Source organism: Myripristis murdjan, chromosome 3 (assembly GCF_902150065.1).
Source record: "Myripristis murdjan chromosome 3, fMyrMur1.1, whole genome shotgun sequence".
Taxonomy (NCBI): domain Eukaryota; kingdom Metazoa; phylum Chordata; class Actinopteri; order Holocentriformes; family Holocentridae; genus Myripristis; species Myripristis murdjan.
Window position 1 is genome coordinate 17,618,567 of NC_043982.1, and position 26,813 is coordinate 17,645,379.

Here is a 26,813-nt window from a genome sequence, read left to right on the forward strand (position 1 = left end):
TTCATGTTCAGAAACATAGTCACCAACCAGGTGGGTCTACACACATAGGCGAGCTTTATACTTGACAGAGAGAGGCCATCACATCATAACTTCATCTGGATAAAGACAATAGGTATCCAAGGCTGTTGGTTGCCATAGAAACCCTCTACAGACACTCTCTCGTGCAAACAGCTCAGAAGGTTCAGCAGTTATTTCAACTCCCCTCCAGCACCACCCTGCCCTCCTACCACCCTCCTACACACCACACACTCCAACAGATGGAGGTGTAGAGTAGGGTGTGAAGGAAGATGATAGGAGGGTGGTGTTCACGCATAGATGGCATTACACACAACAACCAAATGGGGACAAACCCACTGCATCGGTCCTGACGCTGACACATGAAGTGTTTTAAATCAATGACAATCAGTGTGTGGCCGTCCACCTGTGACACGCTGCCTTGTTATTCCACAATGAAAATATCTGACGTCAGTGAGTCAGGTCAGCGTGACATAAGGGTACTTTTAAGGGTTTAAATAGGCAACACCATTGCAGCGCAAAGCTCATTTTGATGCAGAGGCTCAGATAAATCCCAAGGCCACAGATTTAATCTCATATTTATTGTCAATAGAGTATTTCTGGGCTTTTTAGAATATCAGATATAACTCATCTGTTGTTGTGTTCACCAAGGCACCAAAAATAGACATTATTATTATATTAGTGATATCCTCCTAAATATACACATATATATAGTCTCAGTCTGTGATGATTTCTGCAGTAACAACGAGAAGCACATTTTTTTGACAATAAGTCCGCATATTTCCTTTCCATTATTCAGCTGCCCAATAAGCCCTCATCAAGAACAAAGACAGGATGCAAAACAAGTCCTTTGTTTTCAAGTGTGTGTATTCAGTCCTCTTAAGCCCGTTCCTGATTCAGCCTCTTCTTGATGTTGCTCTTCTCAGCTGCCCTTTCAGCTCTGTCATCTAGAGGACACTTTCTGTCAAAGTTGAGGCTAAACAGATGAATTCTGCCAGAAATTATGGCTGCAGTGTGTTTTTTAAACACTAACATACCGCACTATATTACCTACATTAATTTTGAACACCCAGATATAAGACAAAAGGCCTGATGATGACTCCTACCACAGTGGCTAAGCGATAGGATGTAGTGGATACTTGCAATTGGATTGCATAATCAGATTATGAGATACTGATCAACACTATAAAGTAGCCCACTTGTGATCAGCCCAAGGGTGTGGTTTGGCATATTCGATCATAAAAGTACCTATCAGACATCAACTGTAGAGCTTTGATAGGTGCAAGTATACGTATGAAAAATTGTCGAGCACATAGCCATAGCAACAGTGGTCAATCAGGCTGCTTCATCTTCTCTGGCCTTACTGCCATTGTGTGTTAAAGCCATCGACCGTAACCCTGGGCGACAGTCCACTTCTAGAGGTTTAAGGTTTCTGTCTGAGAGCTGTTGCAGTATTTTAAAACTGCGGTGTTGTGCAAGCTGTCGGAAAGATATTTTTTCTGGTTCTGGCTGCGGTTAAGATAATAAACATCCCCCTATAGCGTACACAGATGCTATAATAAGGATGTACATATTAAAACATCAGCACATCACATAAAACCAATGAATGAAATTATCAGTCATCAGTTTCATCGAGTAATTAGAGACTGATTTTTTTTAACAGACTAATAATCACACAACAACTGAGATTTTATTTTTCATAGTAATCTGCCCAACAGTGGTCATAAGGCTATGGTCACCACCATCCTTATTTCCACTGATGAAAATCCTACATTGTCTCTCACTGCACAAGCCCATAATCACTAAAAATTTTTAAATATGACATTTTCTACATTTCAAGCCAAATATATTTCTTTGGCAGTCTTAACAAAACACCCAATATTAAGATTGACAGCAGAGCCATAAACAGCAGCCTTTTGTTTAAAAAGGCTCATTGTGCTGCCTGCTTTATTCAGCTCATCCACTGAACATAATATACTCTGACCATCATGCATCATAGTGTGATTTTGCAAATAAACAACAAACCATACTGAGAAAAAATAGTATCATAAAGTTCATCGAGCTAACATGAACAATTTAAAAAGTGATTTCGGCTACCACAGCATCAGAGATCAAATTAGTAGCTGTCAGCAAATGAACGTTTATAAATGGCAGAGATGGGGTTCAACCCATTTGACAGAGATTATTTCTTATGAGTAATTAATATGCAATGAGGGACGCCACTGTGAGCCAGGAGGACACCCAAAGGAGAGGAAGTGGAACCCACACTGCGCCTGACATATGCACTCCCACTGAGAGGGACGGTCATAGCCCACTGGCCCACACACGCACACTCATCACTTACTGACAGTAGGTGTTGTCTTTAAGTCCATTTTATATAATATCTGGTAAGCCTGTTGCTATGGCTTTGAGTTAAATTTGGTTAAAATAAAATGGTTACATAATGATTTCCCTTGTGGGAACTAATAAGTGTACAGCTATACATCGGCTATGCAAAAATGTAAAGTAAGTATAAATACATACTACAATGTTATATATTTGCTCCTGTCTATAAAGTAGTCAAACAATATTTAAAATTATGCATTTGTTTACATGAGAGAATTCAGGCTGACAAGACACCACAGCAAACTATAGGAAAGTATGTGATTAACAACTTTCCCACCAATTTGATATTTAAAACAATTTACAAACAAAATATACCCACAACAACAACAACAAAAAAAATCTGTTTTTTGACAGAAAGCTGGTCCTATTTCTGTGACATACATCCTGAGTGACACTTAAATCTCAGTAAGACATGTCCATACCTGGCTCTACTGAGTACTGGCTCTACTTTTCTGATACAGTGATCTAACTGGAGCCAGCTGAGGCTAACTCATCACTTTAAATATTAAAGTGTTTGGCCATACATCCACCATGCTGATTTATCACTAAGATGTGTCGGTTTGAACTTTCCTTGGATTTTATTTGTTTTGGAGAGAAATATTTGCTCGGATTAACATTTATGTCTTCACCAAGAAGAAAAATATCAGTTCAAGACACATTTCTACTGGGGTCCTCGGTCAAAACCAATACATTCTGATCAAAGGTACACATGGCACAGAGTGAAATTATTAACTGAATTGATGATGGAACAATTATTAAGTTTGCTAAAAATTATACAAACAGTAAACTCAGATATATCAGATTCACAGTTATTACTAACATATTTTCTGAGGTTTGCAATCCTACTTCAATAGCAATTCCCTGATTTTCCTAAGCCATACTCAACTTCAAGTGTCAAAATGAATAAGTTACATGGCTATTACAAATCTATAGCAATTTGTTTTAACAAAATCAAGTTCTTCTAGAACCACGCTGACTTAATTCTCACTTCTGATAAAATGGGGCCTGACTTTATTCGTGAGCCCACAAAAATTTAGTCTAAACCATCTCATGAGCATGGACTTCATTCAGAGGTTTTAACTTGATGGCATCAGAGTTCTTATTTTTCACACCTTATAAAGCAACTTTTAAATAAATGATCTGTGTAGCTTGTTTTTAACACAACATGGAACCACATAATGTGTGAATACAGGATCAAACAAGCATGAGTTGACCTTCACAAACAGGCATATGCATCCAACTACTGTATTATTCCCCATCAGCACCAACAAGCTTGCAGGACACGATGCATGCATCCCAAACAAAATGCAATGTAAACTGTACTATGTACTAGCTCACTGCCTAGAAAAGGAGTGAGATAGGAGGTGCAACACCAGAGCTCCAAAATGATGGTATAATTTGTTGTTAATGTCTACTGTAGGAATAAACTGGCTAATCGTACCAGCTCTTGAGCAAGGCACTACACAGTGGAGCTCCAAGGTGTGAATGTGCAAGGTTAATGCCATCTGCAACTGCTGCTTCTTACAATAAGAATGCGTTATTTGACAGCTTATTTTGTTTAATAATAAGAGTTATTTTTCATCTTATTGCACAGGAGGCTTATAAAATGTGTAATGGTATTCATAGCTGACTGTTGGGGCCAGGTTTTACGGCTGGCCCCACAACAGGCAGCAGGTGGTTATACTTGGGCGTGATGGTGATCTGCACTGTTGTCGTGTATGGATCCAGGAACACAAGGCGGTGGAGGGCAGGATGCTCCTCCTGAGAATCGTCCAGGTGAAGGTCTGCACTTGTGTCAATCTTAAGCTGTCCTGAGCCATCCTTTGGGTAGAGTCTGTCACCTTATAGAGGACAGAGGAGAGAGAGGGTGGGTGGGGGACAGGACGGGGCACTTTGTCAGTAAACCATAACTAGTCAATATCGACTGAAAACACACTTCCGTTCCAAAGCTTGGTATCACAGAAGTTTTTATGTTTTTGTGCCAAGAGGAAGCAGTTTCTTCAGTCAGTAAACAGTTTTGGTTTCAAAATGGTCAAAAAGAAACAGCTTTTTAACATGAAAATTCTCAGCGATTTCAAAATTTTCAACAGTATTGTATACCTGCTGGGCTCTACTCCTGACTAACACAATAGCAAAATGATGACAACGGCCACAAGTCGGTCTCTATCAGTCACAACCCTCAAACTTATTATTATTATTATTTTTAATAAGTGCTTTGGTTGGTTTCCTGACTCGTGCCACATGAAGATGCTAAAAGATGTCACTTGTACTATCACCAAGTTACAAGACTGGCTGCCTCACAAAGCTAAAAGGCGAGTGGTATTTATATACATTTTACATTTTCACTGCATCAGCATCAGTCAGTGCAGTCACAGTAAGTATAGTGTAGTACACTATCTCGGTTCAAGGCACGTTCATTTGGTACGCTTCACAGGTCAGGAGGTGCAGAGCGGAGAGAGGATTAGGAAGGCAGCCAGCACCTGGCAGCAGTGACACGTAGTAGTTATCTTTGACCAGTCGCACTGGCAGCCACTGCTCACAGCCCTCGGAGGCACGCTGGCTGGAGAAGCTGTGGAGGTCACTCAGGGCTGTGAAGCGGCAGATGCGGCTGAGCTCGTAGAACTGTGGCGGGGCAATCCACAAATCCCTCGCCTGGTAGCTGTGGAGGATCTCTGAGGGAGTGGACCACTGAAACACACAGGTAGGGGCAGTGATAAGAACAATAATAATAACAATAACAATAAAAAGTTGTATTGGTGAGGGCAGGATTTCAGACTTCAGGCTGCTGGGTGGGAATACAAAACAGGTCTGTACTTTCTAGCCCAGGGGTTTTCAAACTTCTTCATGGTCAGGACCCCCAAATTGACATTCATTAAAGTGTAGACCACCATTTGAGGTGATTTTTCACTTGTGACTAACGGTCAACCAGTATGTTTTTTTAATGGGCAATGCTGACATTTAAAGAGCAGGGTGGCCGATGGACAATATATAATGTTGATATCAGTTTTTTTTTTTTTAATTAATAAAGTGCAACATTTTAATAACAAATAAGAGACAAAACTGCTGAACTTAAATGAACATTTATTTAGCATTACTGTTATTGTCAGCTTTGTCTGTGTTTTCTTAAGTTTATCGGCATTCTGTCTGCAGTGCACTTAGCTTAAATTAAAAAAAAAGTTTAAACTAAATAAATGTACCTTTGTAATCAAAAACTAAACTTTGAAAAAAAAAATGTACATAAAATGAAAAATAAATAAAACTTTCCTGTTCTTAACAACAGCATTTATTAGAAGATAAGGCACTAACATTTCTCCACAGCAGGCACACTGACAGGCTGCCAGCAGATGGATTTATTGGCCTCATGAGTGCAGATATCACAGATGAACATTATCTCAAAATGTTATATGTTGGCCTCATTAATTGGCCAACTTTTTAAATGATCCATGTCTACTTGTCACCCTGATATGAGAAGTTGGTTTGTGTTAAGTATTAAATTGTTTAGCTGTTTCACTTGATGAAAAGTTTCCAAGTGTTGAGTGTAAACATGTTGAAAGCAATCACGCATATATTTTTGTATCATAACAATTTATAATGAATTACAGTGAAACTGCACTATTTATCACTTGGCTGAGGAACTACTGGGAGCTCCTCAAGGACCCCATAATGTCTACCCCACAGGTAGACATTATTATTCAGACTGCTCTATCTGCTGGATGTTTACACTGGCTAAGGAGCACTGAGCTCCAGTCTGCTGTGATGTCAGTCATCACACTAAACCAGTACTACTTAACCTGAGGTCTGCAGGAATATGGGGAATATTTTAACTGCACAATTATTTCACTGACTAGAAGTTAGTCCGGTGGGAGAATGTATAAGACTGACTATTCTGTCCAAAGGTTTCATGCTCTTCACTGTTAATCTGCCAATCTACAGAACAGATAGTTATGGAATAACTCTTTTCGGATGGGGATCCTTGAGTCTGCATCTTATCAAATAGGGGTTCGCAGCCTGATGTGCATCAGTTTGGGGGTTTGACACCAAAAAGATTGAAAACCACTGTACTAAACCAAGAGGCCTAATAAATATTCACTTTCCTTCCACGCCTAACTCCCCTGGTTCCCATCCATCCCACACAGAGAGACATGAATTTCAAACACTGATAGGAGTGATGATCTGATGATCTGCACCGTGACAGATCAGCAACAGCAAGGAAGCGATAAATGTTGACATACTTCCTCCAACAAACTGAGTGAAATTACCTTGAAGTGCACAATTTCCTTCTCATCCTGAAGCGTGTGGGGAATCGCCTGCAGGCAGCAGATAAAAAAAGCTGTGTCGTACCTCCTCTCCTTCCCATACACCCCTGTGGGTGTCAGCCAGTTGCCCCACTCATGTAAAGCCCAGATATTGGGCAGCAAGTCCAGCTCTCTGCACATCCGGATGAAGTTAGAGGGGCTTTTATTGACCAAGGACCTCCATTTGGTCAGCTCGCCCTGATCGCACAGATCATCTAATTTGGGCACCTGCGGATGTGTTTCATCGGCGATACTTTTTAACAAGCTGCTCTCCTCCATTTTCGACACCGCCAGGAGCACACCTGACTCCTCAAAGGTTTCCCGCAAGGCGCAAATCCGGAGGGCGACCTCCCCCGGGACAGGAGAGCCGAGTGGGACCCGGTCAGTGGCGAAGATGGGAGGTCTTGTCTCCGCCGGCTGCTTGACTCTCCCCAAACCGAAATTGGGTGAGTCCCTGAAAGCTTTGAAAACGTCCAGCCACTCGCTGGAGAAGTCCGAGGAGTCCACCAACCCGCCGGGAAACACATAAGCATTGGGCATGAATCCGCTTTTACTGCTTCGTTTCAGCAGCAAAACCTTGTAGTCAAAGGCGGACCTGTGTGGCAGAGCCGGCTGCCCTCCACCTCTGGCTCCTTTCTGCAGGCTCCGTGGTGATAAAATGTCCAGGCCGGCTCTGTGGCTCGTCCCGGCGGCTAAAATGATGGTCGCCGCCTCCTTCCAGTGTTTCAGAGCCGTATTCATCCTCAGCACCGCGGGCCGCTTCTCCAATGCCTCCCCTAACACCTCCAAAAGTTCAAACTGTGTCCACCCCAGCAACGGCTCATACACACACACACATACACAAGGAGGATTTTTGTTTTGGTTCAAGTCACATGGTTCACGAAGGTCAAGAGCACCTGCCGTTTCTCCAGCTGTGAGCGCCCCCTACAGCCTGGATGACTCACAAAAGGGAGGAAATACAGTCTGTGTCATTCTTCTGTCTCATCTTAGAAATATGTAAGAAACAATTTTTAATTTTATTTATTTTCCAAAAATATCTGAGCATTATGTGGTTTAACCCCTTCAGACCCTGCGTCCATTGGAATGGACATGACATATTTCTGTCTCTAAATCAATAAATACTGGGTAATTGAATGATGTCAGTAATGCTGGTTACTGGTTGGATCCTGATTATCCAATCAAAATCATTTCATGACTTTGAGCACACTCTGAGAGAGTGACAGACATCGGACAAGACAAGCATGGCTGAGCGACTGCAGAGAGGGAGGAGTAAGCGCCCATTTTCAATCAAAAATATAAATTTCTGTTCATGATGGCCAAACAAATTTTCTGTCAGCATAACTGTAACTGTTACAAGTGATAATATTTGAAGTAATTTTGAACATATATCATATGGTTAATTTACAGGATTTTTTCAAAGTCTGATGTCCATTGCAATGGACATCAGGAGTTGGGCGAGTTTAGCCAACACACATATGTTTAGTGTCAGTATATAAAGAAACAAAATATCTATAAGCTTTCCATGGGTAAAGTATGGTGTCACAGTCTAATTATTCATGATTATACATTTTTAGATATATATATTTTTTGTACATAATGTTCTTGTTGAGTATCGAATTGAAGATTTTCATGAATGTCTTGTAAATGGAATTATCCAAACTTGACTCCATGAATTCAGGAGATGAGGAGGATGACACCAGGACTGAGATAGGTGATAAGATTAGAAATTAAGAGTGTTTTTAATTCTTCATATGTGTTTTTCATCAATATAATGTCTTATATGTAAGATCTAAATGGAATGCATAACAGTTCAACAGCGAGAATACATAAAATGAGTAAAAATGTGATTGTTTGGTAATTAGATTCAGAGAGGGACAGTGGAGAGGTTACATGCATGCCAGAAGAACTTGATGTGGCAGAAGAGGTTGAGATAGAGGAGACAGACAGCATAGGGACAGAGGAGGACAGAGGACAGGAGGAGATGACAGTAACCAGTAAGGAAGAAATCAAGTTTCGTGACAGGCTGTTCAATACAATCTTTGACACTTCCTTTGAGAATCCTCCAATTCATGAGGATCATCCCATTCCAAGTTAACGTGTTATCAGTTCATTAGCCTACTATAAAAACAACATACATCTACTACATACACTATACTCTCCGGACCTGGTGATGACCAGCTCTGGGCCTGGTGATGACCTCACTGCTGTTCCCTACCCATGCTGTGATACACCTATCGTGTTCATGTGCATGTTCAGAACTGTACAAAGAGTCAAACATATGCAAACATCCAGTTCCAGATGTTTAGGTCATACCTGATTGATTACTATGTGGAAAAACATAGCCTTATTGTTCTTAAGTTTTTATGACATTTTACGCCCATTGTGTCGTGGCGTCCATTGTAATGGACATGAAAAAATACTATTAAAAACATGAGTTAGCAAAAATGTTTTTTTTTTCACTTTGTTTTTATGTTGGAGAGGAGTCAGAATCAGTAAAAAAAAATTTTTTTGTCCAGCAGAAAAAATGCGGGTCTGAAGGGGTTAAAATGATCACGTTCAAGGTTAAAAAAGAAAAGCACAGAAAGTTTCCCTGGTAAAACAAATATAATTATACAAGAATGTCATTACAAGGAGCTTTCAAACAAAGTGATTTTGTGATAGCGATAGAACATAGCCCATGAACTCTAAAATTGTTGTTATTATTTGTACATTCATTTGAGTACTGCTTATTAATGCATATTAAGCATAAATTTGCATGAGATGAACCACTGAATCATTCCAGTTCCAACCAGTCACTTTAGAAACCATGTTCTTTATATGTGCAATCCAGCTTTTCATTTCATCTTCTCCATGGTACGGTGCTCCAGAGGAATATTGGTCAAAGCTGGTAGTTTTCCCCACGCTCGTTTGAATTTCTGAGAAGGCTTCACTTCCATGAGCTGCAAGGAGTGGAGGTTAAGGGTCACATCAGCTCCACCGTGCTCGGGTGCTCCTCATATTGCCGAAATGTAAATTGCAAAAGCGATTTAAAAGGAACGGTGACTTTATGACTGTTGTTTATGCTTCATAATTGCAAAAGAAAAAGAAAGAAAGAAAGAAAGAAAGAAAGAAAGAAAGAAAGAAAGAAAGAAACAAACAAAAAACAAACAAACAAACAAACAGACAAACAAACAGACAACATAACATTGTTTCCTAAAGTTAAAATGTTCAAGTCTATACCAGCCACCATGAGACTGTTCCATTACCCTGACACAACATCATACCAGTTGAAAATGGACCATACCACTTGACAATGGCATGAAACAAACAAACAAACACACAAAAAAAAAAAAAAAAAAAAAAAAATCTTGACAGTTTGCCTTTCTTAGAAATAAAGGATTTTAGCAGGAAACTGATATGCTGCATTCATAGCGCAGGAACTTAGCGAAAGTGAAATTGCTGCTGCCCACAAATGGCCTCAGAGTGGAGGTTTCAGACAGGTTCACTGAGGCTTAGGATCTGACTGTTATTGTGATCGGGCATAAATTCTTGTTCTCGGGGTTACTGAGTTCATATGCCATGTGTTCTCATGGTTGTGCTAGTAGATTACAGTGGGACCAGACTGGGCTGTCGATCAGCTGTGACTGTTCAAACTGTTTTACAGGCTGCTATTAAAGATTTTTTTGTATTTCTGCAAAACACCATGATATCTGGAGATAAATACTGCTATCTATGTCACACATTGAAATTATAATCTCAGCATAATAAGGTCAAAGTCCTTGAGCATCCATCAAATGTTTGCTGTTTTGAGGCTGAGCTGATGAAGTTATATTCATCCTTGTTTGCAAATGTAAAGTAATTTATTTCAACCAACAACACAGCTTGTGAATAGATCACAGTTTTTGTTTAAAGGCCACATAGGTGATAAAGAAAACAATCCATGGAACTGTGTAAATAGCTTTGTCTCGCCTAAACATTTTTCTTATTTCCATCCAATCTAATCTAATCTTTTGGATGAATTCTTTTAATCTTTAGCTTGGCTGTCCCCTCCCTCTCTTGTTGTCTAGCCAAACGGGCCATTTAGAAGACCTGACAGTCTGTAACCCTAACTGACTGATAGGTTTCTCAAACACACACACACACACACACACACACACACACACACACACACACACACACATACACTAAGAGAGGCCTGGATCAACAGTCTAATCCTTACCACACTGCAAGCTTGACTTTTCAGACGTTAAGACACTCTGGAAAAAAGGTTGCTAAAGTGCAGAGGAAGGGATTACAGAATATAACACGTATACTTACCATGTGAGCCTTGTTGAAGGTAATGTATCCAAAATAGATAAAAGTGGAAGTATTATTTAAAAAAAAAAAAAAAAAAAAAAAAAAAAAGTCAGCCGTATTTGAACCTGATATTGATTGAGGAAAACAAGTTATCGACACACTAAGTTGTTTTAATGCCCACCGTTAGAGGTTATATTAAATTCAACATTTTGACATTTGAAAAGGTCTTCCTCAGGCAAATTAGATGAGATTGAATCAGCAGTGGTGACACTCTGTCGTGCACTCACTCACTCACTCACTCACACACACACACACACACACACACACACAAATACACACACATGCGTATGTGTACATGGGTATCATATGTCTTAATCAAAGGGGCATTGTGAAGGAAGTCAGGCTAGGCAGACTAAGAGAGGAGTGTGTTTTGCAAGAGTTGAATCCGTCTAAAAGTGTCTGTCAATGAATCAGCCACATTGCACTTTATTAGTCATTCTGGGAATTACATTTAACTTAACAGTGGAAGAGCTGATTTGATTTGCAGTGTTCAATGGAAATGAGGGATGTGGAGCCATTTCACGTGTCTATTTTTACGTGAACTCAGCATAAAATCTGTTATACACATTGCTATAAATTCTAAATAAATAATACTCAAACACTTTCCGTATTGTGGGGTTGATTCGACAGTGAAGTGTGTTAAAATAAAAACTACAAACCTGGAAAATATAGATGAGGCTCAAAATGGTATAATCTAAAAAAAAAAAAAAGACTAAATAGACAGACTAATAGTTTCAGAAATGGTGGATAGCCTCTAACCAGTGCCGTTCAGTCTTGACTCAGTAGCTAGAATGTCTTTGGCATACTCTCCTTTCCTCCGCTGGCCTTAAACACCTCCCCCTATTCCAGGGCTTTTCAGGCTGACCGGTCGGAGCTACATGTGGGACCCTCCCTCCATAGGAGTGTGCTTAGTCACAGAGAGTTAAGTTGAGATCCCCAGAGACAAAGAGATTTGCATTCACATCAAGCTTTCCTGCTCTCCTGCTCTTGACTTGGGTCAGTATTATTTGTGGCTTCATGACATTATACCTGTGTTTGAAAGAAGCTGCATTCAAGGTTCACGGAGCATAATTGGTGGGTTAAAGTGTATTTTTTAAAACTCAGGATTCTGTGTAAGTGAAGAAAAGTTTATTTATTAAAATATCGATGTCTTTACTTTGATCAAGCAGTATACTTTTTATAGTAGTAGTATTTGTCTTGTGAGTTTGTACTCAGTGAATGTGACAGAATGAGCTTGTTCTTTTTTTACATCAGAACTAATCACACACATAGCGTCTGTCTATCAGACTGTGTAATATCTGATGTTAGTTGTTTTTCTTTGTTGTAATGCTTCTTGGCCGGTTACTGGCCTCTCTGGCTGACCTGAATGCACCTTCACATTCTCATGTGTGGCTTTAGTCAATCACTGCAAAGTACATTGATGGCGCTGTCTCACTGTATCATGTCTGGGAGTTATTTAAATGGCATGGTGGGTAGTAAATAATGATACCAGATGAAGACAAATTTAGGTTGAAATTTAGTTTGTTTGCATGGAAAATAAATCTTGATGGAGCATATTCCTGTTTGTGCTTCTAAAGATGGGTGGCCCAGGGCCTCCTCACACTTTAACCATTTGAAACCTGAGCAGATTCATTTGTTTTCTTTCACAAACATCTGAGAAATGCAATGAGCAATTAAAGAATTAATCCCAAAATTAGCCTGAAATTAGGAAAAAGTTACAAGAAAATGACTGAAAATTAGTCAAAAAATAAAATATTTTTCCTGTAACATAATTTTAAATATAATTATACATACAATTATAAATATAGTTCTGGACATTTTTTTTTTCATAATTTTCTAATAATTTTCTCTTTCTCTCTCTCTCTCTTTTTTTTTTTTTTTTTTACATTTTCAGGTCATTTTCTTTGTTTCCTTGTTTCTGTGTTTTTTTCCCCTTCTTTTTCTTTTTTTCTCAGCTAATTTCCAGGTCATTTTCTTGTAACCTTTGACTTACTTTCTTGCAAATTTTCAGGTCATCTCTTGCTAAGTTGCTCTTGCATCTTCTTCCCCATGTTTTTGAAAGAAATCAAACCAACATGTTATGGTTTCAATGGGTTAAATGCCTGGTAAAAGGCACCTTTCACAATTAAAAGACATTTAAACACAAGAAATCTGACATCGATTCAGGTTTCAAAGGGATAATCCGTCCCTGATAATGAATGGATGAGAGTGCCACTATTTAAATGTCAAGTATGTCCCTCTTCCGCTGAGGTAGAGAGACAAACTCAAGGCAGTGATGAGAATACTGTGGCTGAAGACCTGGCTGTTTATTAATGAGAGGGTCTAGAGAGTAAATAAGGAGGCCTACATAAAATAATACCAGTTGGCTAAAATTCAACGGCAAGATTAACAATCATTTATTGATGACCACACGACTGAGGTTGATGGAATCTGCTTTTGGTACAGCATGATAGGTAAGTTCACTTGCACAGCATCAGAGGCAGATATCAAGATTACATCAGACAGGCAGTATTCACAGACTGCCCTGAGATCGATATGAGACAGACATCATGCCATGCAAAGATGGTTTATATGCATGCATGTCCCAGCACAAGGGCATTTGAATGTGTGTGTGTGTGTGTGTGTGTGTGTGTGTGTGTGTGTGTGTATGTGTGTGTCTAAAGTACATAGATGAAATGTTTTCTATGTGTCAGCAGTTTCGATTATAGGTAATGTAACAGGACAGAAATTTCGACTTAAGCTCAGCACTAAATTCCTGATTTAACAAGATTATTACTGAGCAGAGCTTGTAGATGATATGACAGGCAGCGTTAGAATTAAGAGTTAGATGATTAGTTTCACTCACACTGACGGCACAACCATAACCTCATTTTCTGCTGTTCAAAACTGACTAAAGCCAATAATGTACTTATTGTGTCTCTCTTCCCGCGCCAGTCCACTCACACACTACTTATATATTTTATTTCATAATGTAAATAGTGACTGCACAAAAACTCTCTTAAACTGATAGAAAACTGACAGAGTGATATATGGTAACTAAAATACACTGCCTTTTCATTTTTGGAGTGCCTGGAATACCTTCCTCTTTGTAGTGCTTTGTTTCCAAGAGCACCTTCCATATTTGTGATCTATTAAGAGCAACCATTCTCTTTCTTCTCTTTAATAAGCCAATATTTATTGCCACCATAGTAATTCTACTGAAATTTGCACATCACCTTCGAATTAAAATCCCCACACAATGGTGACATGTGTTTAACTGGTGTGTGTGTGTATGTGTGTGTGTGTGTTCCTTCCAATTAACTGGTGCATGCATCTATACATCCTTATGCACGTGTGTGTATGTTAGCAGGGTGACATGGCCGAGGACAACATGAGGAACAGAAAAGAGCCCGAGAACGGCCGCTTCAACCATGGAATGGACTCTCAGATCACACAGGAAAAGCCTGTGAAGGCCACTATGCTTCAAAAAGATGTAAGGAAAAAGGCATTATGCTCAGGATGTGAGTGTGTGTGTGTGTGTGTGTGTGTGAGAGAGAGAGAGTGACTGCATGTTCATGTGCCTGTGTGTCCGTGTCTGTCTGCCTGTTCTTTGTATGCAAGTGAGCTCCTGAGAAAGAGCCTCATAAGATGTTCACACCGAAAGCTCTCACCATCCTTATCCTTTCACAAATAAGGCAGGTTGAGGGGGCAGTACCAGGCAGTGCCATAACAACCATCTCCTCATATTAACTCCACACTGATCCACTCAGTGGTGCTGTCCACACTTTCTAGGCCACAGACCCAGGGCCTGGTTTGAAGGGAAATCAAAAGGGACCGCAAGTGGCCTGAAGTTAAGATTCAAAGAGGTGTAAATCTGAGCATTGAAATAACATCTGCTTCCTTCACCTTTCCTTCTTGTTTGTGTGTGTGTGTGTAGGTGGGTCTGGTGAGTGGCGTCTCCTTGATCGTGGGGACTATGATTGGCTCAGGGATCTTCATTTCTCCTAAGGCTGTTCTGTTGTACTCAGGGGCTGTGGGACCCTGCCTGCTTGTCTGGACTGGCTGCGGGGTGCTGTCCACTTTGGGTGAGGAGAGCAACCAAACCAGCACATCTTTGTGCAAATACACACAAAAACACACTGATCCACACACACATTGAAAGACTTCCCTGATTCCCTAATGCAAACTCTTTTACTATAAGAACCTGCCCCCAAAATGGAAGAGGACAGCAATATAAATCATGAACAAGATATTCAAATTCCTAAAAAAAAAAAAAAATCTGCATGTTCTGCATGATCTGCATATTTCGGAAGGGGCTTCCTTTTAATAGGTATTTTGTTTTTTCAATAGGTATTTTGTTCTTGTAGACTAGAGGCCACTATACAAGGTGCCAAACTGCCTATCAGGGGTAGTTAGGGGCTCAGTGTCTTGCTCAAGGACACTTTGACACACTCCCTCTGATTACCACGCTGCCTGCTCTACCTCCTGAGCCACGCTGCCCCCTAACCATGTGACATGTCTCAGTCTACAGTTCCATTTTATCCAATTATCTTCATTCTCCTACTAAAATTGTTGTTTTTTTTTAACGGTGTATCATATCATATCATATCATAACATTATCATATAAGCCTAGCCCTAGTTACTATTGTAATTATAATTTTGTTTTGATAGAACTGCTCTTAGGCCAAATATATATTTTGTGTAGGCCTGTTCTTGTACTGGTTGTGGACATTAAGCATTTTAATAATGTTTATTTTTTCAAATTTGCAATTATTAATGCATCTGACACGTCATGGATTTATAAATACGCAGCACGGTTAGGGTACTGATATTTCAGAGCCATGGTCGGGGCCTTAGACTCTGACTGACACAATCCTCAGTCAGATGAAGGACCAGTGAGAGTCAGACAGACTACAACCCAACCCCTCTTCCCCTGCAGTCGCTCTGTTACTAGGGAAAAGATTGTGGGGATATCTGGTCAATAAAGAGGATGCATTTTGGTCATTTTCCTCACAAGGGCGATGGCATTCTCCCTCAACCCCTTCAAATCACTGACTCCTTGTACTGCAGTGTGGCTATTAACTGTGTCAAATGTTGAGAAAGATTTAGTTTATGTATTTTATTTTATTTTTTTTTATCAATGCCTCACTTAAGTAGAGGCATTGATACTACAGAGAAAAGTACTGATATTTTAGTTAAGTACAGGTAAAAGTACTGAGGTAAACACCTACTTAAGTAAAAGGAAAAAGTAAATATTTTAAAATGTACTGAATGAAAGTTGCTGACATACTTTTTGGAAAAGAAATCTTCATTACATATAATCTTTTCCATGCAATTTTAAAAGGAGAAGTCCAAACTAGACATTTTAAATTGGAAAATAACAAATTGCTGCATAAATAAAGTCAAACCACCAGATATAGGCTAGCTTACCTCATTTCAAAGCCGGTACAAAGAACCAGACCTCAGTAAAGTGTCAGCGAAATGATTTTAAAGCTGTTGGAATGTGTGTAGCTTTGCATCGGAGCTGAGGAATTTACTGTAACAGTGTGTTCTAGTTCTGCAGTCAGTCTGTTTGTGTACAACAATACAGACATATTGTGCAATTCACTCTAGTTCATAGTAGAAATATTGCTGTAAGAGGTTTGTTAAATGGAACGATGCCAAGACTTTTATGAAGCTTTTTTTTTTTTTTCTTTTTTTCCTAAACAAAGCTGGTCTTTAATTCTGGGCAAAGAAACAGAATATCAAGTCCAATTAAATGTATTGATGAAGTATCTTTAACAAAACAAGTTCATCACAAAGTATGTGTGTGTGTGTGTGTGTGTATGTGTGTGTGTGTGTAAGGCAATATCTAGATTAGTACATACCAGCACAAAATAGATTACTGCAAGTGGTACACAAAGGGAACGGGTCAAACAGGGAAAGGGATTGAATTGCTGGTATGATTAGAAACTGTACTAAATAAATTGGTCGTGGAGTCCAGTTTTGAGTGTCTGACCCTCTGATAGAGGGGGATTGAGCTGATAGAGCCTCACTTGAATTTTTAGATTTACCAAGAGACAAGCTGGGAGTTTCCTCTTATATTTGTTTTGGTCTGTGTGTGTGTGTGTGTGTGTGTGTGTGTGTGTGTGTGTCTACACAGGAGCGCTGTGCTATGCTGAGCTTGGCACCATGATCACCAAATCAGGGGGGGAGTATCCGTATCTGCTGGAGGCTTTTGGCTCGATTGTAGCGTACCTGTACTCCTGGACCACGGTGATGGTCCTAAAGCCGTCCTCCTTCGCCATCATCTCTCTCAGCTTTGCAGAATATGCCTCCGCACCTTTCTACCCAGGATGCACCCCTCCTGCTGTTGTTATCAAGTGTCTGTCAGCAGCAGCTATATGTGAGTCGTAATTTTGAGCTTGTCATTGAACAGAACTATAGCATATATATGGTAGCAGTCATTGTAGAAATTATGAATTATTTAGTCTCAGAGTAATTAAAAATAGTACACACAAGAACCACTACCACTACACTTCCCTTTGGTTCATCAGTGTGAAAAGCTAATCTGTGCTTCACTGCCACATGACCAACCATTCAACAACCTTGGACTGATGATGTTGTGTGAAAGTTACATGCATTTTTAGGTGAAACCATGGCCACTGCCATGCCCCACTTTGGCCAATCAGAGTAAAAAAATTAACCAGTTCGTCCTTATTCCATGATCAACTTTTTCATCAAGTTTCATGCAAATCTGCCAATAGCTTTTTGGAAAAAAAACATACAGCTCTCTTTTCAGAGGTAGTCATGACTTGTCTTTAAATGATCAAGTCCAAATATCCATGCACAGCTTCGGATTGGGTGCTGGTAGGTCACAGGATAGTCTGTAGAATCATAAAAGTGAGTAACCGGCTACCGCACACCGTGTTGACTTTACTTAATTTTTATTTCGAGTGAACAACGTGTTTCGCCTGTAGTGAAATGCATCATCAGGTTCGCGAAACGCGCTTGAAATAAAAACTAAAATAAAAAAATCCTCTTTGAATGATCCCATAAATTTTCAGTGTCTAAATACAAATGTCTCATATGTTGTCCTGTTATAATGTATGTTGCTGTCGATCTTGTGTCCTCTCAGGGTTGATCGTCATAGTCAACTGTTTCAGTGTCAAGCTGGCAAACTATGTCCAGAATTTCTTCACTGCAGCCAAACTTTTCATCATTCTTGTAATTGTGGGAGCTGGCATTGTTCTCTTGGCAAAAGGTGGGCTTTCTTGTATTATCCACGGCCAATGATAAGCAGCACTGCCTTTCCAATCTTTGATCTTTGATGAATCCATTGATGACATTGTTGTCTTTATCTATTATTGTATGTTGATGTCCAGGAAACACAGAGACTCTGTCACATGCCTTTGAGGGCTCACCACCCTCTGTTGGAGCAATTGGACTGGCATTTTACAATGGGCTTTGGGCTTACGATGGATGGTAACACATTATTTCTTCTATTCTGTTTCATGGCAATGAAGTGTTATGTCTTCTCAAGGCAAATGGTGCAGGATAACAGAGATAATGTAAATGTATCCCTTGTTTTTTTTTTTTTTTTTACAGGAATCAGCTGAATTTCATCACAGAGGAGCTGAAGAATCCATACAGGTAAGATAAACTAAAGAGATTATAGGGTGCCAAACATGAAATTGTCTTGTTTTTGTCTTGTTTTTAAGCTGGAAGTTGCATCTTGTGGGTTTCTCTGCCACTGCACTGTTTCAAAAGGCAACCCTTTGTCGCATCCATAATGGAGAGGCACTTCCACGTCATGCACACATCACACACATCTTAATGACTGAACTCTGCAACCTAGTAGGATTAGCATTAAGGAATGCAAAAATCAAATCTGTTTTAGTGTGTATTATTGTTGTTGTTGTTGTTGTTGTTGTTGTTGTTGTTGTTGTTGTTGTTCTTCTTCTTCTTCTTCTTCTTCTTCTTCTTCTTCTTGTCATAATGTTATTATTATTATTATTATTATTATTGTTGTTGTTGTTAGCAGTAGTAGCAGTAGTAGTAGCAATAGTAGTGTTCATATCATCTCCTGAAAGACCTACGCCCCACTTTCCCTGCAATGAAAAAAAAAATTCTGTTGATTTATTGTGAATTTGTCAATAATCATTGTATATTTGTTTCCTTCCAACCATGTCTCTGCCTGTATTCTGTCACTGAGGCTGTGATCCATAGTTAAACCTCGACCACAGAACTAGAATTTTCTGTTCACTTTGGTTACAAGGAGCATAGTCCAGGTTTAACTAAAGGAATGTGAAAAAACAAAGAGGAAGAAAAGAAAGAAACAAAGAAAAAAAGAGAGAACCCCCCTCACCCCCCCCCCCCCATTGCTTGTCATACATTCCTACCCACTCATTCTGTGGCCTAGTTAATATAAAGGTTCAATGTGAAGTGTTCACCTTTAAGCTGATTAAAAGTCCTAGATGAACTTTTTTTTTTTTAACTGAATCAGTTTATCAATGAAAATATTGAAAGACTGTGACTAAAACCAATACTCTATATACTGTAAATGAATCTAGTTAACATGTTAAAACTATAACATATTACCACTAGAGGCTAGCTTTAATAGATAATCAACTGGAAGTGAGCCAGCAATATTTTAAGCTCCTTCTGAACCACAAAACTTGCTGTTGATTAAGATCTTTGCATTGTAGCCTGGCCATTTGAACTTTTGACTGATTTTTTTTTTTTTTTTTTTTTTTTTTACTGGTACTTACAAAAAGGTATGGATGATGGGAAAAGAATAGCCTCCAACAGGGTGGGAACAGAATAGGTGTGCCCAGGTGAGGTCAGAAACCCTGTATTTTTTCACAATGTACCAAAATCTTGAACACCACCAACAGCATAGCCAAAACACATGTCTGGATTGGGGCAAAGATGCGATGATAGGTGGCAAGATTCAAGAACAGAATATTTTAAGAGATTTTGTTTGTCTTTTATGAATTCCTGTTCATTTGGTGAACACACTAACAAATAATGGTGAATCTGGATGGACTGGGATGCTGAAAAGGGTATTTGCCAAGTCACTGACAGAGCAATGGGTTCAATTACCAATAGTGGCGAGGATAGCGACTGGGTTTGGCATGACAGGTGCCCACGCATACATTGCTTTGTTTACAGCACAGAAGTCTTTCACCAAGTGCCATGATACTCCGTTAGCCTTTTTTACAGGGAAGATGGGTGTCTTATATGCAGAACTGGAGCAGTGTGCCAGAATCCCTGAGCTGAGTAACTGTTCTGTCATTAGTTCAGTGGACCAGGTTTTAGTTGAATCAAAATTTCCTTTTATATCCTGCTATTATGGGATCTGAGAGAAAATAAACTCCTAACCCTGCAATTTAAGGCATACACCTTGCAACAATTCTTTTAATGGCTGCTACCATTATTTTTTATGGGTGGGTATTTCTGCCACAGCTGCCTTTAGCTTATGTGGCCTCCACACTCTATAGACGTGCAACTTTGGCTCAACAGCAGCTCTGGGGTTAGGGCATTTGGTAATGCCTAGGGTTTCTTCTTTTCCCTCATCTGTTTTTCCCTCAGCTTCTGACTTTGGCTTGATTAATTAACTTTTGCCTTTGCTTTCTTAGCTATTTCCTACAGAGGCGTGGTGGTTGTTGTTTAGGTAATCCATCACTATCCTCAGCTATGACTATGTTTCCCTTACTATAATTTTCTGACTTACCCTTAGTCCTTATTGGTGAAGGTATGTAGGGTTGGGGGTCTGACAAATACATTCCCCCCGCAGCACCTCGCAGCTGTCCTGTTTTGAATTCCACACAACAAAGTTTGTTACAAAATAATTTTCACGTTGCAGTGTTTTTACACTGTGCTACTTGAATTTATTTATTCCCTAATTGTGTCAGGAACTTGCCGCTTGCCATCCTCATTGGGATCCCTTTGGTGTCTGCGTGCTATGTGATGGTGAACATCGCTTACTTCACTGTTATGACCACCACCGAACTGCTGCTATCTCCAGCTGTTGCTATGGTAAGAGAGGGCTGCCGTGGTGATAGCACTAGTTAGACATCATGGAGCTTGTTAAAATTTCCTTGGTTTTCACTTGTTGAAGTCCTGCTGAAGAGAAAAAAAGTAATGTTTTTCTGTTCTTCTCTTTCTTAATGTTTTTCTAAAGAATTCTAGATTACACCTCAATAAAGGCTTGGTGTAAACTCATTTTGCTCCCTTTGGATTTGTTTGTGCAGACTTTTGGAGACAGAGTCCTTTATCCTTTGTCTTGGGTTGTTCCTGTCTTTGTTGTTTTTTCCACGTTTGGATCTGCCAATGGGAGCTGCTTCACTGCCGGCAGGTAATGACAACAATAACAACATAGATCAAATGTAGCAAGTAAAAAACACAAAACAAAACATGGAGAGAGCTTTGGAAGACGATCCGAAATGCAGCTGCAAGGATGCTGACCTGGACTAAAAAGCATGTGAGCACATCCCCCCAGTCCTAGCCTCTCTTCATTGGCTTCCTGTATATTTTAGGATGCAATTTAAAATCTTGCTGATTGCATTCAAGGCTTTTAATGGTCAGGCTCCACATTATATCACAGACCTAATTCACTGGCATTCAGCTCCAAGGTCTCTTAGATATGACAACTATTCTGTCTTGTATGTTCCACGGTCACAACTAAAACTTAACATTAGACATTAGATGTGCTCCCTCCACCTCTGTTTTGAAATCAGTGCTAAAGACACCTATTTATTCACTGGCTGTCTTGGCCCACTATGCCTATAACTCCACATGTGTCCTTTGCTGTTTGTCGTTGTTGATCAATTTATTATTCACTATTGATTTTGTATTTAATGTCCTTTGTACAGCACTTTGGTCAGCTTGAGCTCTGTTTAAATGTGTTCTATGAATAAACTTTACTTACTTACTTTACAGACATTACACAGAAATTAGTTGTCAATATTGCTTTGCCTACTGTAACAAACACATTCTAATTGCTTATTCTCACAGACTGACCTATGTGGCTGGCAGGGAGGGTCACATGGTGAAAATATTGAGCTACATCAGTGTCAAGTACTGCACCCCATCCCCTGCACTCATATTCAATGTGAGTCCTGAATGTTTTACATGCTCATCCGTATAGTACTAAAGAAATAATTATATTTTGAATGTTTATGAAATATGGGTTTGCTGCTGAAACTTTGCATGACCATTTACTGTATGTGTCCTTGAGCCATTGAAAGCTGTTAAAACCCTTTGAGAAATTGAATAACATATGGGCATAGGTGGACAAGATATTACAAATAACTAATATGAACAACTAATTCACCATCACCATATTATTATTCTCTGTTTCAGGGGATTTTGTCTGTTTTCTACATTATCCCAGCAGATATCAACACCCTGATTAACTACTTCAGCTTTGCGCAGTGGGTGTTTTATGGTTTGACAACCTTGGCTCTCATTGTCATGCGTTTCACTAGGAAGGAGCTCCATAGACCAGTGAAGGTGAGGCACTATCAATGGCAGCATTCATTTTGGAAGTATTTACAAGTTGATTTTGTGTTTTGAATCAACTGTTTATTAGTCTTTTTGTGGTTTAGTTTTTGAACACATTCAGATTTTTGTTCAGTTTTAATCTGTGAAATGTCAGCATTTTTGCCTGTTTTTGTCATACCCTTTTCAATCTTAGTTTTTGTCTGATCCTCGTCTTATATGTCACCCTGGGTAATTTTTTGTTTGTTCCTAGGTGCCGATAGTTGTAGCTGGTCTAATGGTTCTAATGTCCTGCTACTTGGTCCTGGCTCCCATCATTGATAAGCCAGATTTGGAATACCTCTACTGCACTATCTTCATCTTCAGTGGTCTCATCTTCTACTACTTTTTCATCTACTGCAAGTTCAGCTGGGCAAGCAACTTCATGAGTGAGTCCTTAAATCTTAATCCTGTGTAACAACAGCAGACCTGACCCAATACAGTGATGTGATGTTAGTTCAAGAAGTGGTTGTATTGCTGAGATGAGGTAATGATACTGTAAGCTTTTTCTATATTTGAGTGTTAATCATTTGCTATTATATGTCCCTCTGTTGCCAGTAGAAGGGTTTAATAGCAACAGTTAAACAGTCAAAATCAGCTTGACTTAATAAACACTGTTATAGCCCTCTGTGAGAGGAGCATCACATAGACATTTAGTTCTTGTAAATATAATTAGAAATAAAGTCAACCACTAACTGGCAGTCCAATGTGAGGGTCAAAGAAATAAAATAAACAGCTTGTGTTTTTCTCTTGTATCCATGTGAAATTTAGTTAAATTTGAAATTTTCTTCAAATCATTACGATTCATCTGTTGAGTTCTATGTCCATCAAGTATTTAATACATGATGCTCCATAAAAGCAAGTCAATTAATGAGCAGCACTTAATGGACCCTTGTAGTGTTGATGCATCATGTAACCTTTGACCTCCACTCTCCCATAGGGCCCATCACCATGCATCTCCAGTTGCTGATGGAAGTGGTGCCTCCTGAGAAAAATGAGTAACAATGGAGACAGTTGACAGCCAGGAAATCATTCTACTGGACTATGATGCCCTGAAATGTGGAGAGCCTGGCTTTGCAAACTAAGGGCTCCAGCAACCTGGTACCCAGAGTGGGTCAAAGTTCATTTATGCTAGGTTTGGCAAAAGTAGTGGTGCAGCCGCTTTTTTTATGAGCCTGTTTGCCAACTTGAGATGTTAAATTTCTCATTTGTGTCCAAGGCAGAAAAGTGGAAGATTCTTGATTCTAGAGAATAATACAGGGATACATCTCCTGTAATGAAAACAAATGTATATTTTACTGGAGGTGTGGTAGAGCTGGTTTGCCAGCCATATTTTTCTCTGTGCTTGAAGTTGTCTTGGGGTGACATACTGCCACTAAATATGCCACCTCCTAATGGGGTGGCATATTTGCCATGAGTCAGTTTGTAAGTAGTACCAAGAGCTTAATAGTACTAAAAAAAATGGCCCTTAATTCTTCTAGATTTCCTGGCTGTCTTCAAGAGTCTGTCACTCCATCCTCTTGGACCACATTAACCATTTTATTTCAGGGACAAGCACTTCAGTTGTTTGCCTCCTACCTCCAAAACGATCAGCTTCTGTTAAAGCTGATAATGTATCCTCTCCCTCCGCATCCATGCCCTGTGAAGTACCACAAGGCCCTATTATAGGCCATCTTTTGTTTTCCCTGTATATGCTTCCTCTGGGGTCTATTTTCAGAAAATATCATATCCTATCATTATTATGCTGATGACACCCAGCTGTACCTCCCACTGAAACCGTGTGATCCCAGCAGTGTTAATACCCTTTAAATTGCATCTCTTTCTTAAATTAAACCAGAAAAAACCTGAGGTCTTCGTCTTCGGCCCTGCAGAAAACTCCGCAGTCACAATCACTGTCCTCTGACCTCAGCCATTGAATGTAAAGTTATCATGTAAAGTTATCATCTGCCATTGAATGTTATCATTGATTCAGTGCAAACTTTGAACTCAGTTGCCAGAACTGACTTCTTCATCTTAGAGCAATAGGAAAATTAAAATCATTCCTGTCCAGTAGAGATTTAGAAACTATAATTCACGCCCTTACTTCCTCTCATGGTGACTACTGCAGTTCTCTCTATATGGGAGTCGGTCAGCCCTATCTCACCTACAACTGGTTCAGAATGCTTATGTTTTTAAAGCACTGCATGGACTGGCACCAGGTTATATCTACAAACTGTTTTTCCCCCGTTCCAGCTCCAGACCCCTAAGATCTGCTGGCCAATCTTTGTGCTCTAGTTTACACATCAAGTGAAAAACCAGAGATGATCGAGCATTTTCAGTTGTTGGCCCTGAACTGTGGAATAATTTGCCACGTACAGTTAGAGCTTCCCCCTTGACTGACACCTTTAAAACTTGCTGCTGTTTGTGCAATGTTTCTTGTGTTATGATTTTGCCGAGTTACTCTATGCTTTTATTAGTTTACTTATAGCCCCGTATTTATGCCTGTGTTTTTATTTGATCATTCCTGTGTTAATATTGTATCATTTCTTTGTTATTGTTTGATAGTGATTTTAATCTCTTTGTAAAGCACTTTGGTCAACATTTATTTTTGAATGTGCTCTGTGAATAAACTGACTTGACTAAAATACATGTGTATATTATGAATAATCAATGAAAAATATTCCCCTGCTTCAATCCTGTTGGTCTTTGTAATAAAAGCTTGGATTTGTGAGCAACATATGACACCACTGAGCTGTCATCAGTTGGAATGCTATTTAAGAGGCTTTAAAAAAAAATAACAAATAGAACAGAATAGCATGTCCTACCTCAGATGGTGAGAAGGCGTCTCACCTCTGTGCTCTTCTCTGTCATTCTGCCAATTATTCCATATAGCGTCCAAAGCCGTATGAATGCCTTTCTTGAAGGCTTCAGAACTTTGATAATGCTCCGTAATTTATTCTTACTGAATTTCAATGAATTTACAGAAAATATGTTAGCTTAACACATGTTGCAGCATCACCCTTGAGACTTTCTCTGCTCCGCCTTTTTTAAGCTTTATCCATCCATCCATTCATCCCACACTCACAACTTTAAGATTCCATTCATTCTCTACTGATTTGGTTATTTCCTGCTTGACCTCTGTCATATCATGGATGGATGCATCCACTTGAATTGGTGGGGGGAGGATGAGGTTAGCACTTCTTCCACCTGCCTTACAGTATGTAGACTACTGACCATTTGGACCGTGCTCCAGGTCAAAATTTTTTTCCCCACATTTTTTTTCTTCCCAACAATTTTTTTCCCCCCTACATTTTTGTCTCCACTTTGCTGGCTTTGTAGCCAGCCCATCTGTCATTTGCCAGAGTTTCCAGATTGCCAGTTTGTACATGTTTATACAAGAGAGAGAGACCTTACCATTGCTCTGACTGTGTAGACAGTTTCAAGGAAACATGTCACCTGAAAGTGCACAAAACTGTGAAGTATTTGGAGAAAAAATGATTGAATTATCATTTTCAATATCGCTAAAATATAGAGGATCCAATATCTTCCTGTTTACTCTAACTTACTGTGAAAAACAGGATTGTCAGATGAATAATTCCAGACAAATTCACGTAATGGGATAGGAGAGTGATATTGCAGAATCTAAGAATCTATCTAAGGGTTTAATTCTGATTACAGACCATTAGTGCACTGATGAGAGAGGACAGTATGTTCTGTTGGGAGCAAATAATAGTGGTTTAAGGAAATCTCAAGTAATCAGCTTGGGACATAGCAAGGACAGTGACATGGAAACACACATGGTGTATCAGTCATACATGAGGAGGTGAACTGGGACATTTATTGTTTTCTAAAGCATGTCTGCATATCTAAAACTGTTTACTTTTTCTTTAGTAACCTTCTCATACTAGTTCCTTCTGGAGAAGGGAACAGTATGTTCATATATTCACATACTATCCCTCCCTGTGTTTCATACCTGAGAAAGGAGAGTTTGAGCAAACAATCAGCTCAAGCTAACACACGTATGTCACCTTGACCTGGGTGCTGTTTTTTTTTTTTTTTTTTTTAACATCTTATAAAAGTGTGCTTACTGTTCCACACTGAGGCATGAACACACTCAAAATGTGGCTCAGTGAGTGTGAATGTTGTTTTTGACTGGAATGTTGCCAGACCAACAAGAAAAAATTTCAGGCCCCACTTCATTGATGATTCAGTCCTTGTAATATAAAAGCCAAATATAGATGATGTTAACATTAATTCCAATTAATGCTATCACATTTATATTCCACTAAGCTTTCAACTAGC

At 39.4% G+C, this 26,813-nt stretch overlaps 2 protein-coding genes across 2 annotated transcripts; one reads left to right on the forward strand and one right to left on the reverse strand.

Moving 5' to 3' along the window:
* Window positions 1-1,686: 1,686 nt before the first annotated feature.
* On the reverse strand, window positions 1,687-7,545 carry nudt19 (nudix (nucleoside diphosphate linked moiety X)-type motif 19). Its single transcript, XM_030048202.1, has 3 exons — window positions 6,660-7,545; window positions 4,881-5,088; window positions 1,687-4,241 (listed from the first exon to the last, which is right to left on the reverse strand). The coding sequence occupies exons 1-3, from the start codon at window positions 7,434-7,436 to the stop codon at window positions 4,021-4,023; spliced, it is 1,206 nt and encodes a 401-aa protein (XP_029904062.1). The 5' UTR covers window positions 7,437-7,545; the 3' UTR covers window positions 1,687-4,020.
* Window positions 7,546-14,384: 6,839 nt separating this feature from the next.
* Window positions 14,385-25,207, forward strand: slc7a9 (solute carrier family 7 member 9). The gene is made up of 12 exons (XM_030045740.1): window positions 14,385-14,502; window positions 14,947-15,094; window positions 17,152-17,394; window positions 18,127-18,252; window positions 18,374-18,473; window positions 18,597-18,641; window positions 20,906-21,029; window positions 21,245-21,348; window positions 22,008-22,104; window positions 22,356-22,505; window positions 22,747-22,921; window positions 23,473-25,207. The coding sequence occupies exons 1-12, from the start codon at window positions 14,386-14,388 to the stop codon at window positions 23,532-23,534; spliced, it is 1,491 nt and encodes a 496-aa protein (XP_029901600.1). The 5' UTR covers window position 14,385; the 3' UTR covers window positions 23,535-25,207.
* Window positions 25,208-26,813: the final 1,606 nt, after the last annotated feature.

Excerpts from the sequence above, each read along its gene's own strand:
- slc7a9 (XM_030045740.1), top strand. The coding sequence starts at position 14,386 with ATGGCCGAGGACAACATGAGGAACAGAAAAGAGCCCGAGAACGGCCGC. Across the intron at positions 14,503-14,946 it reads CCACTATGCTTCAAAAAGAT|GTGGGTCTGGTGAGTGGCGT; the intron begins GTAAGGAAAAAG and ends GTGTGTGTGTAG. Across the intron at positions 22,506-22,746 it reads AGCTCCATAGACCAGTGAAG|GTGCCGATAGTTGTAGCTGG; the intron begins GTGAGGCACTAT and ends GTTTGTTCCTAG.
- nudt19 (XM_030048202.1), bottom strand. The coding sequence starts at position 7,436 with ATGAATACGGCTCTGAAACACTGGAAGGAGGCGGCGACCATCATTTTA. Across the intron at positions 5,089-6,659 it reads AGGAAATTGTGCACTTCAAG|TGGTCCACTCCCTCAGAGAT; the intron begins GTAATTTCACTC and ends TGTGTGTTTCAG. Across the intron at positions 4,242-4,880 it reads CTACGTGTCACTGCTGCCAG|GTGACAGACTCTACCCAAAG; the intron begins GTGCTGGCTGCC and ends GTCCTCTATAAG.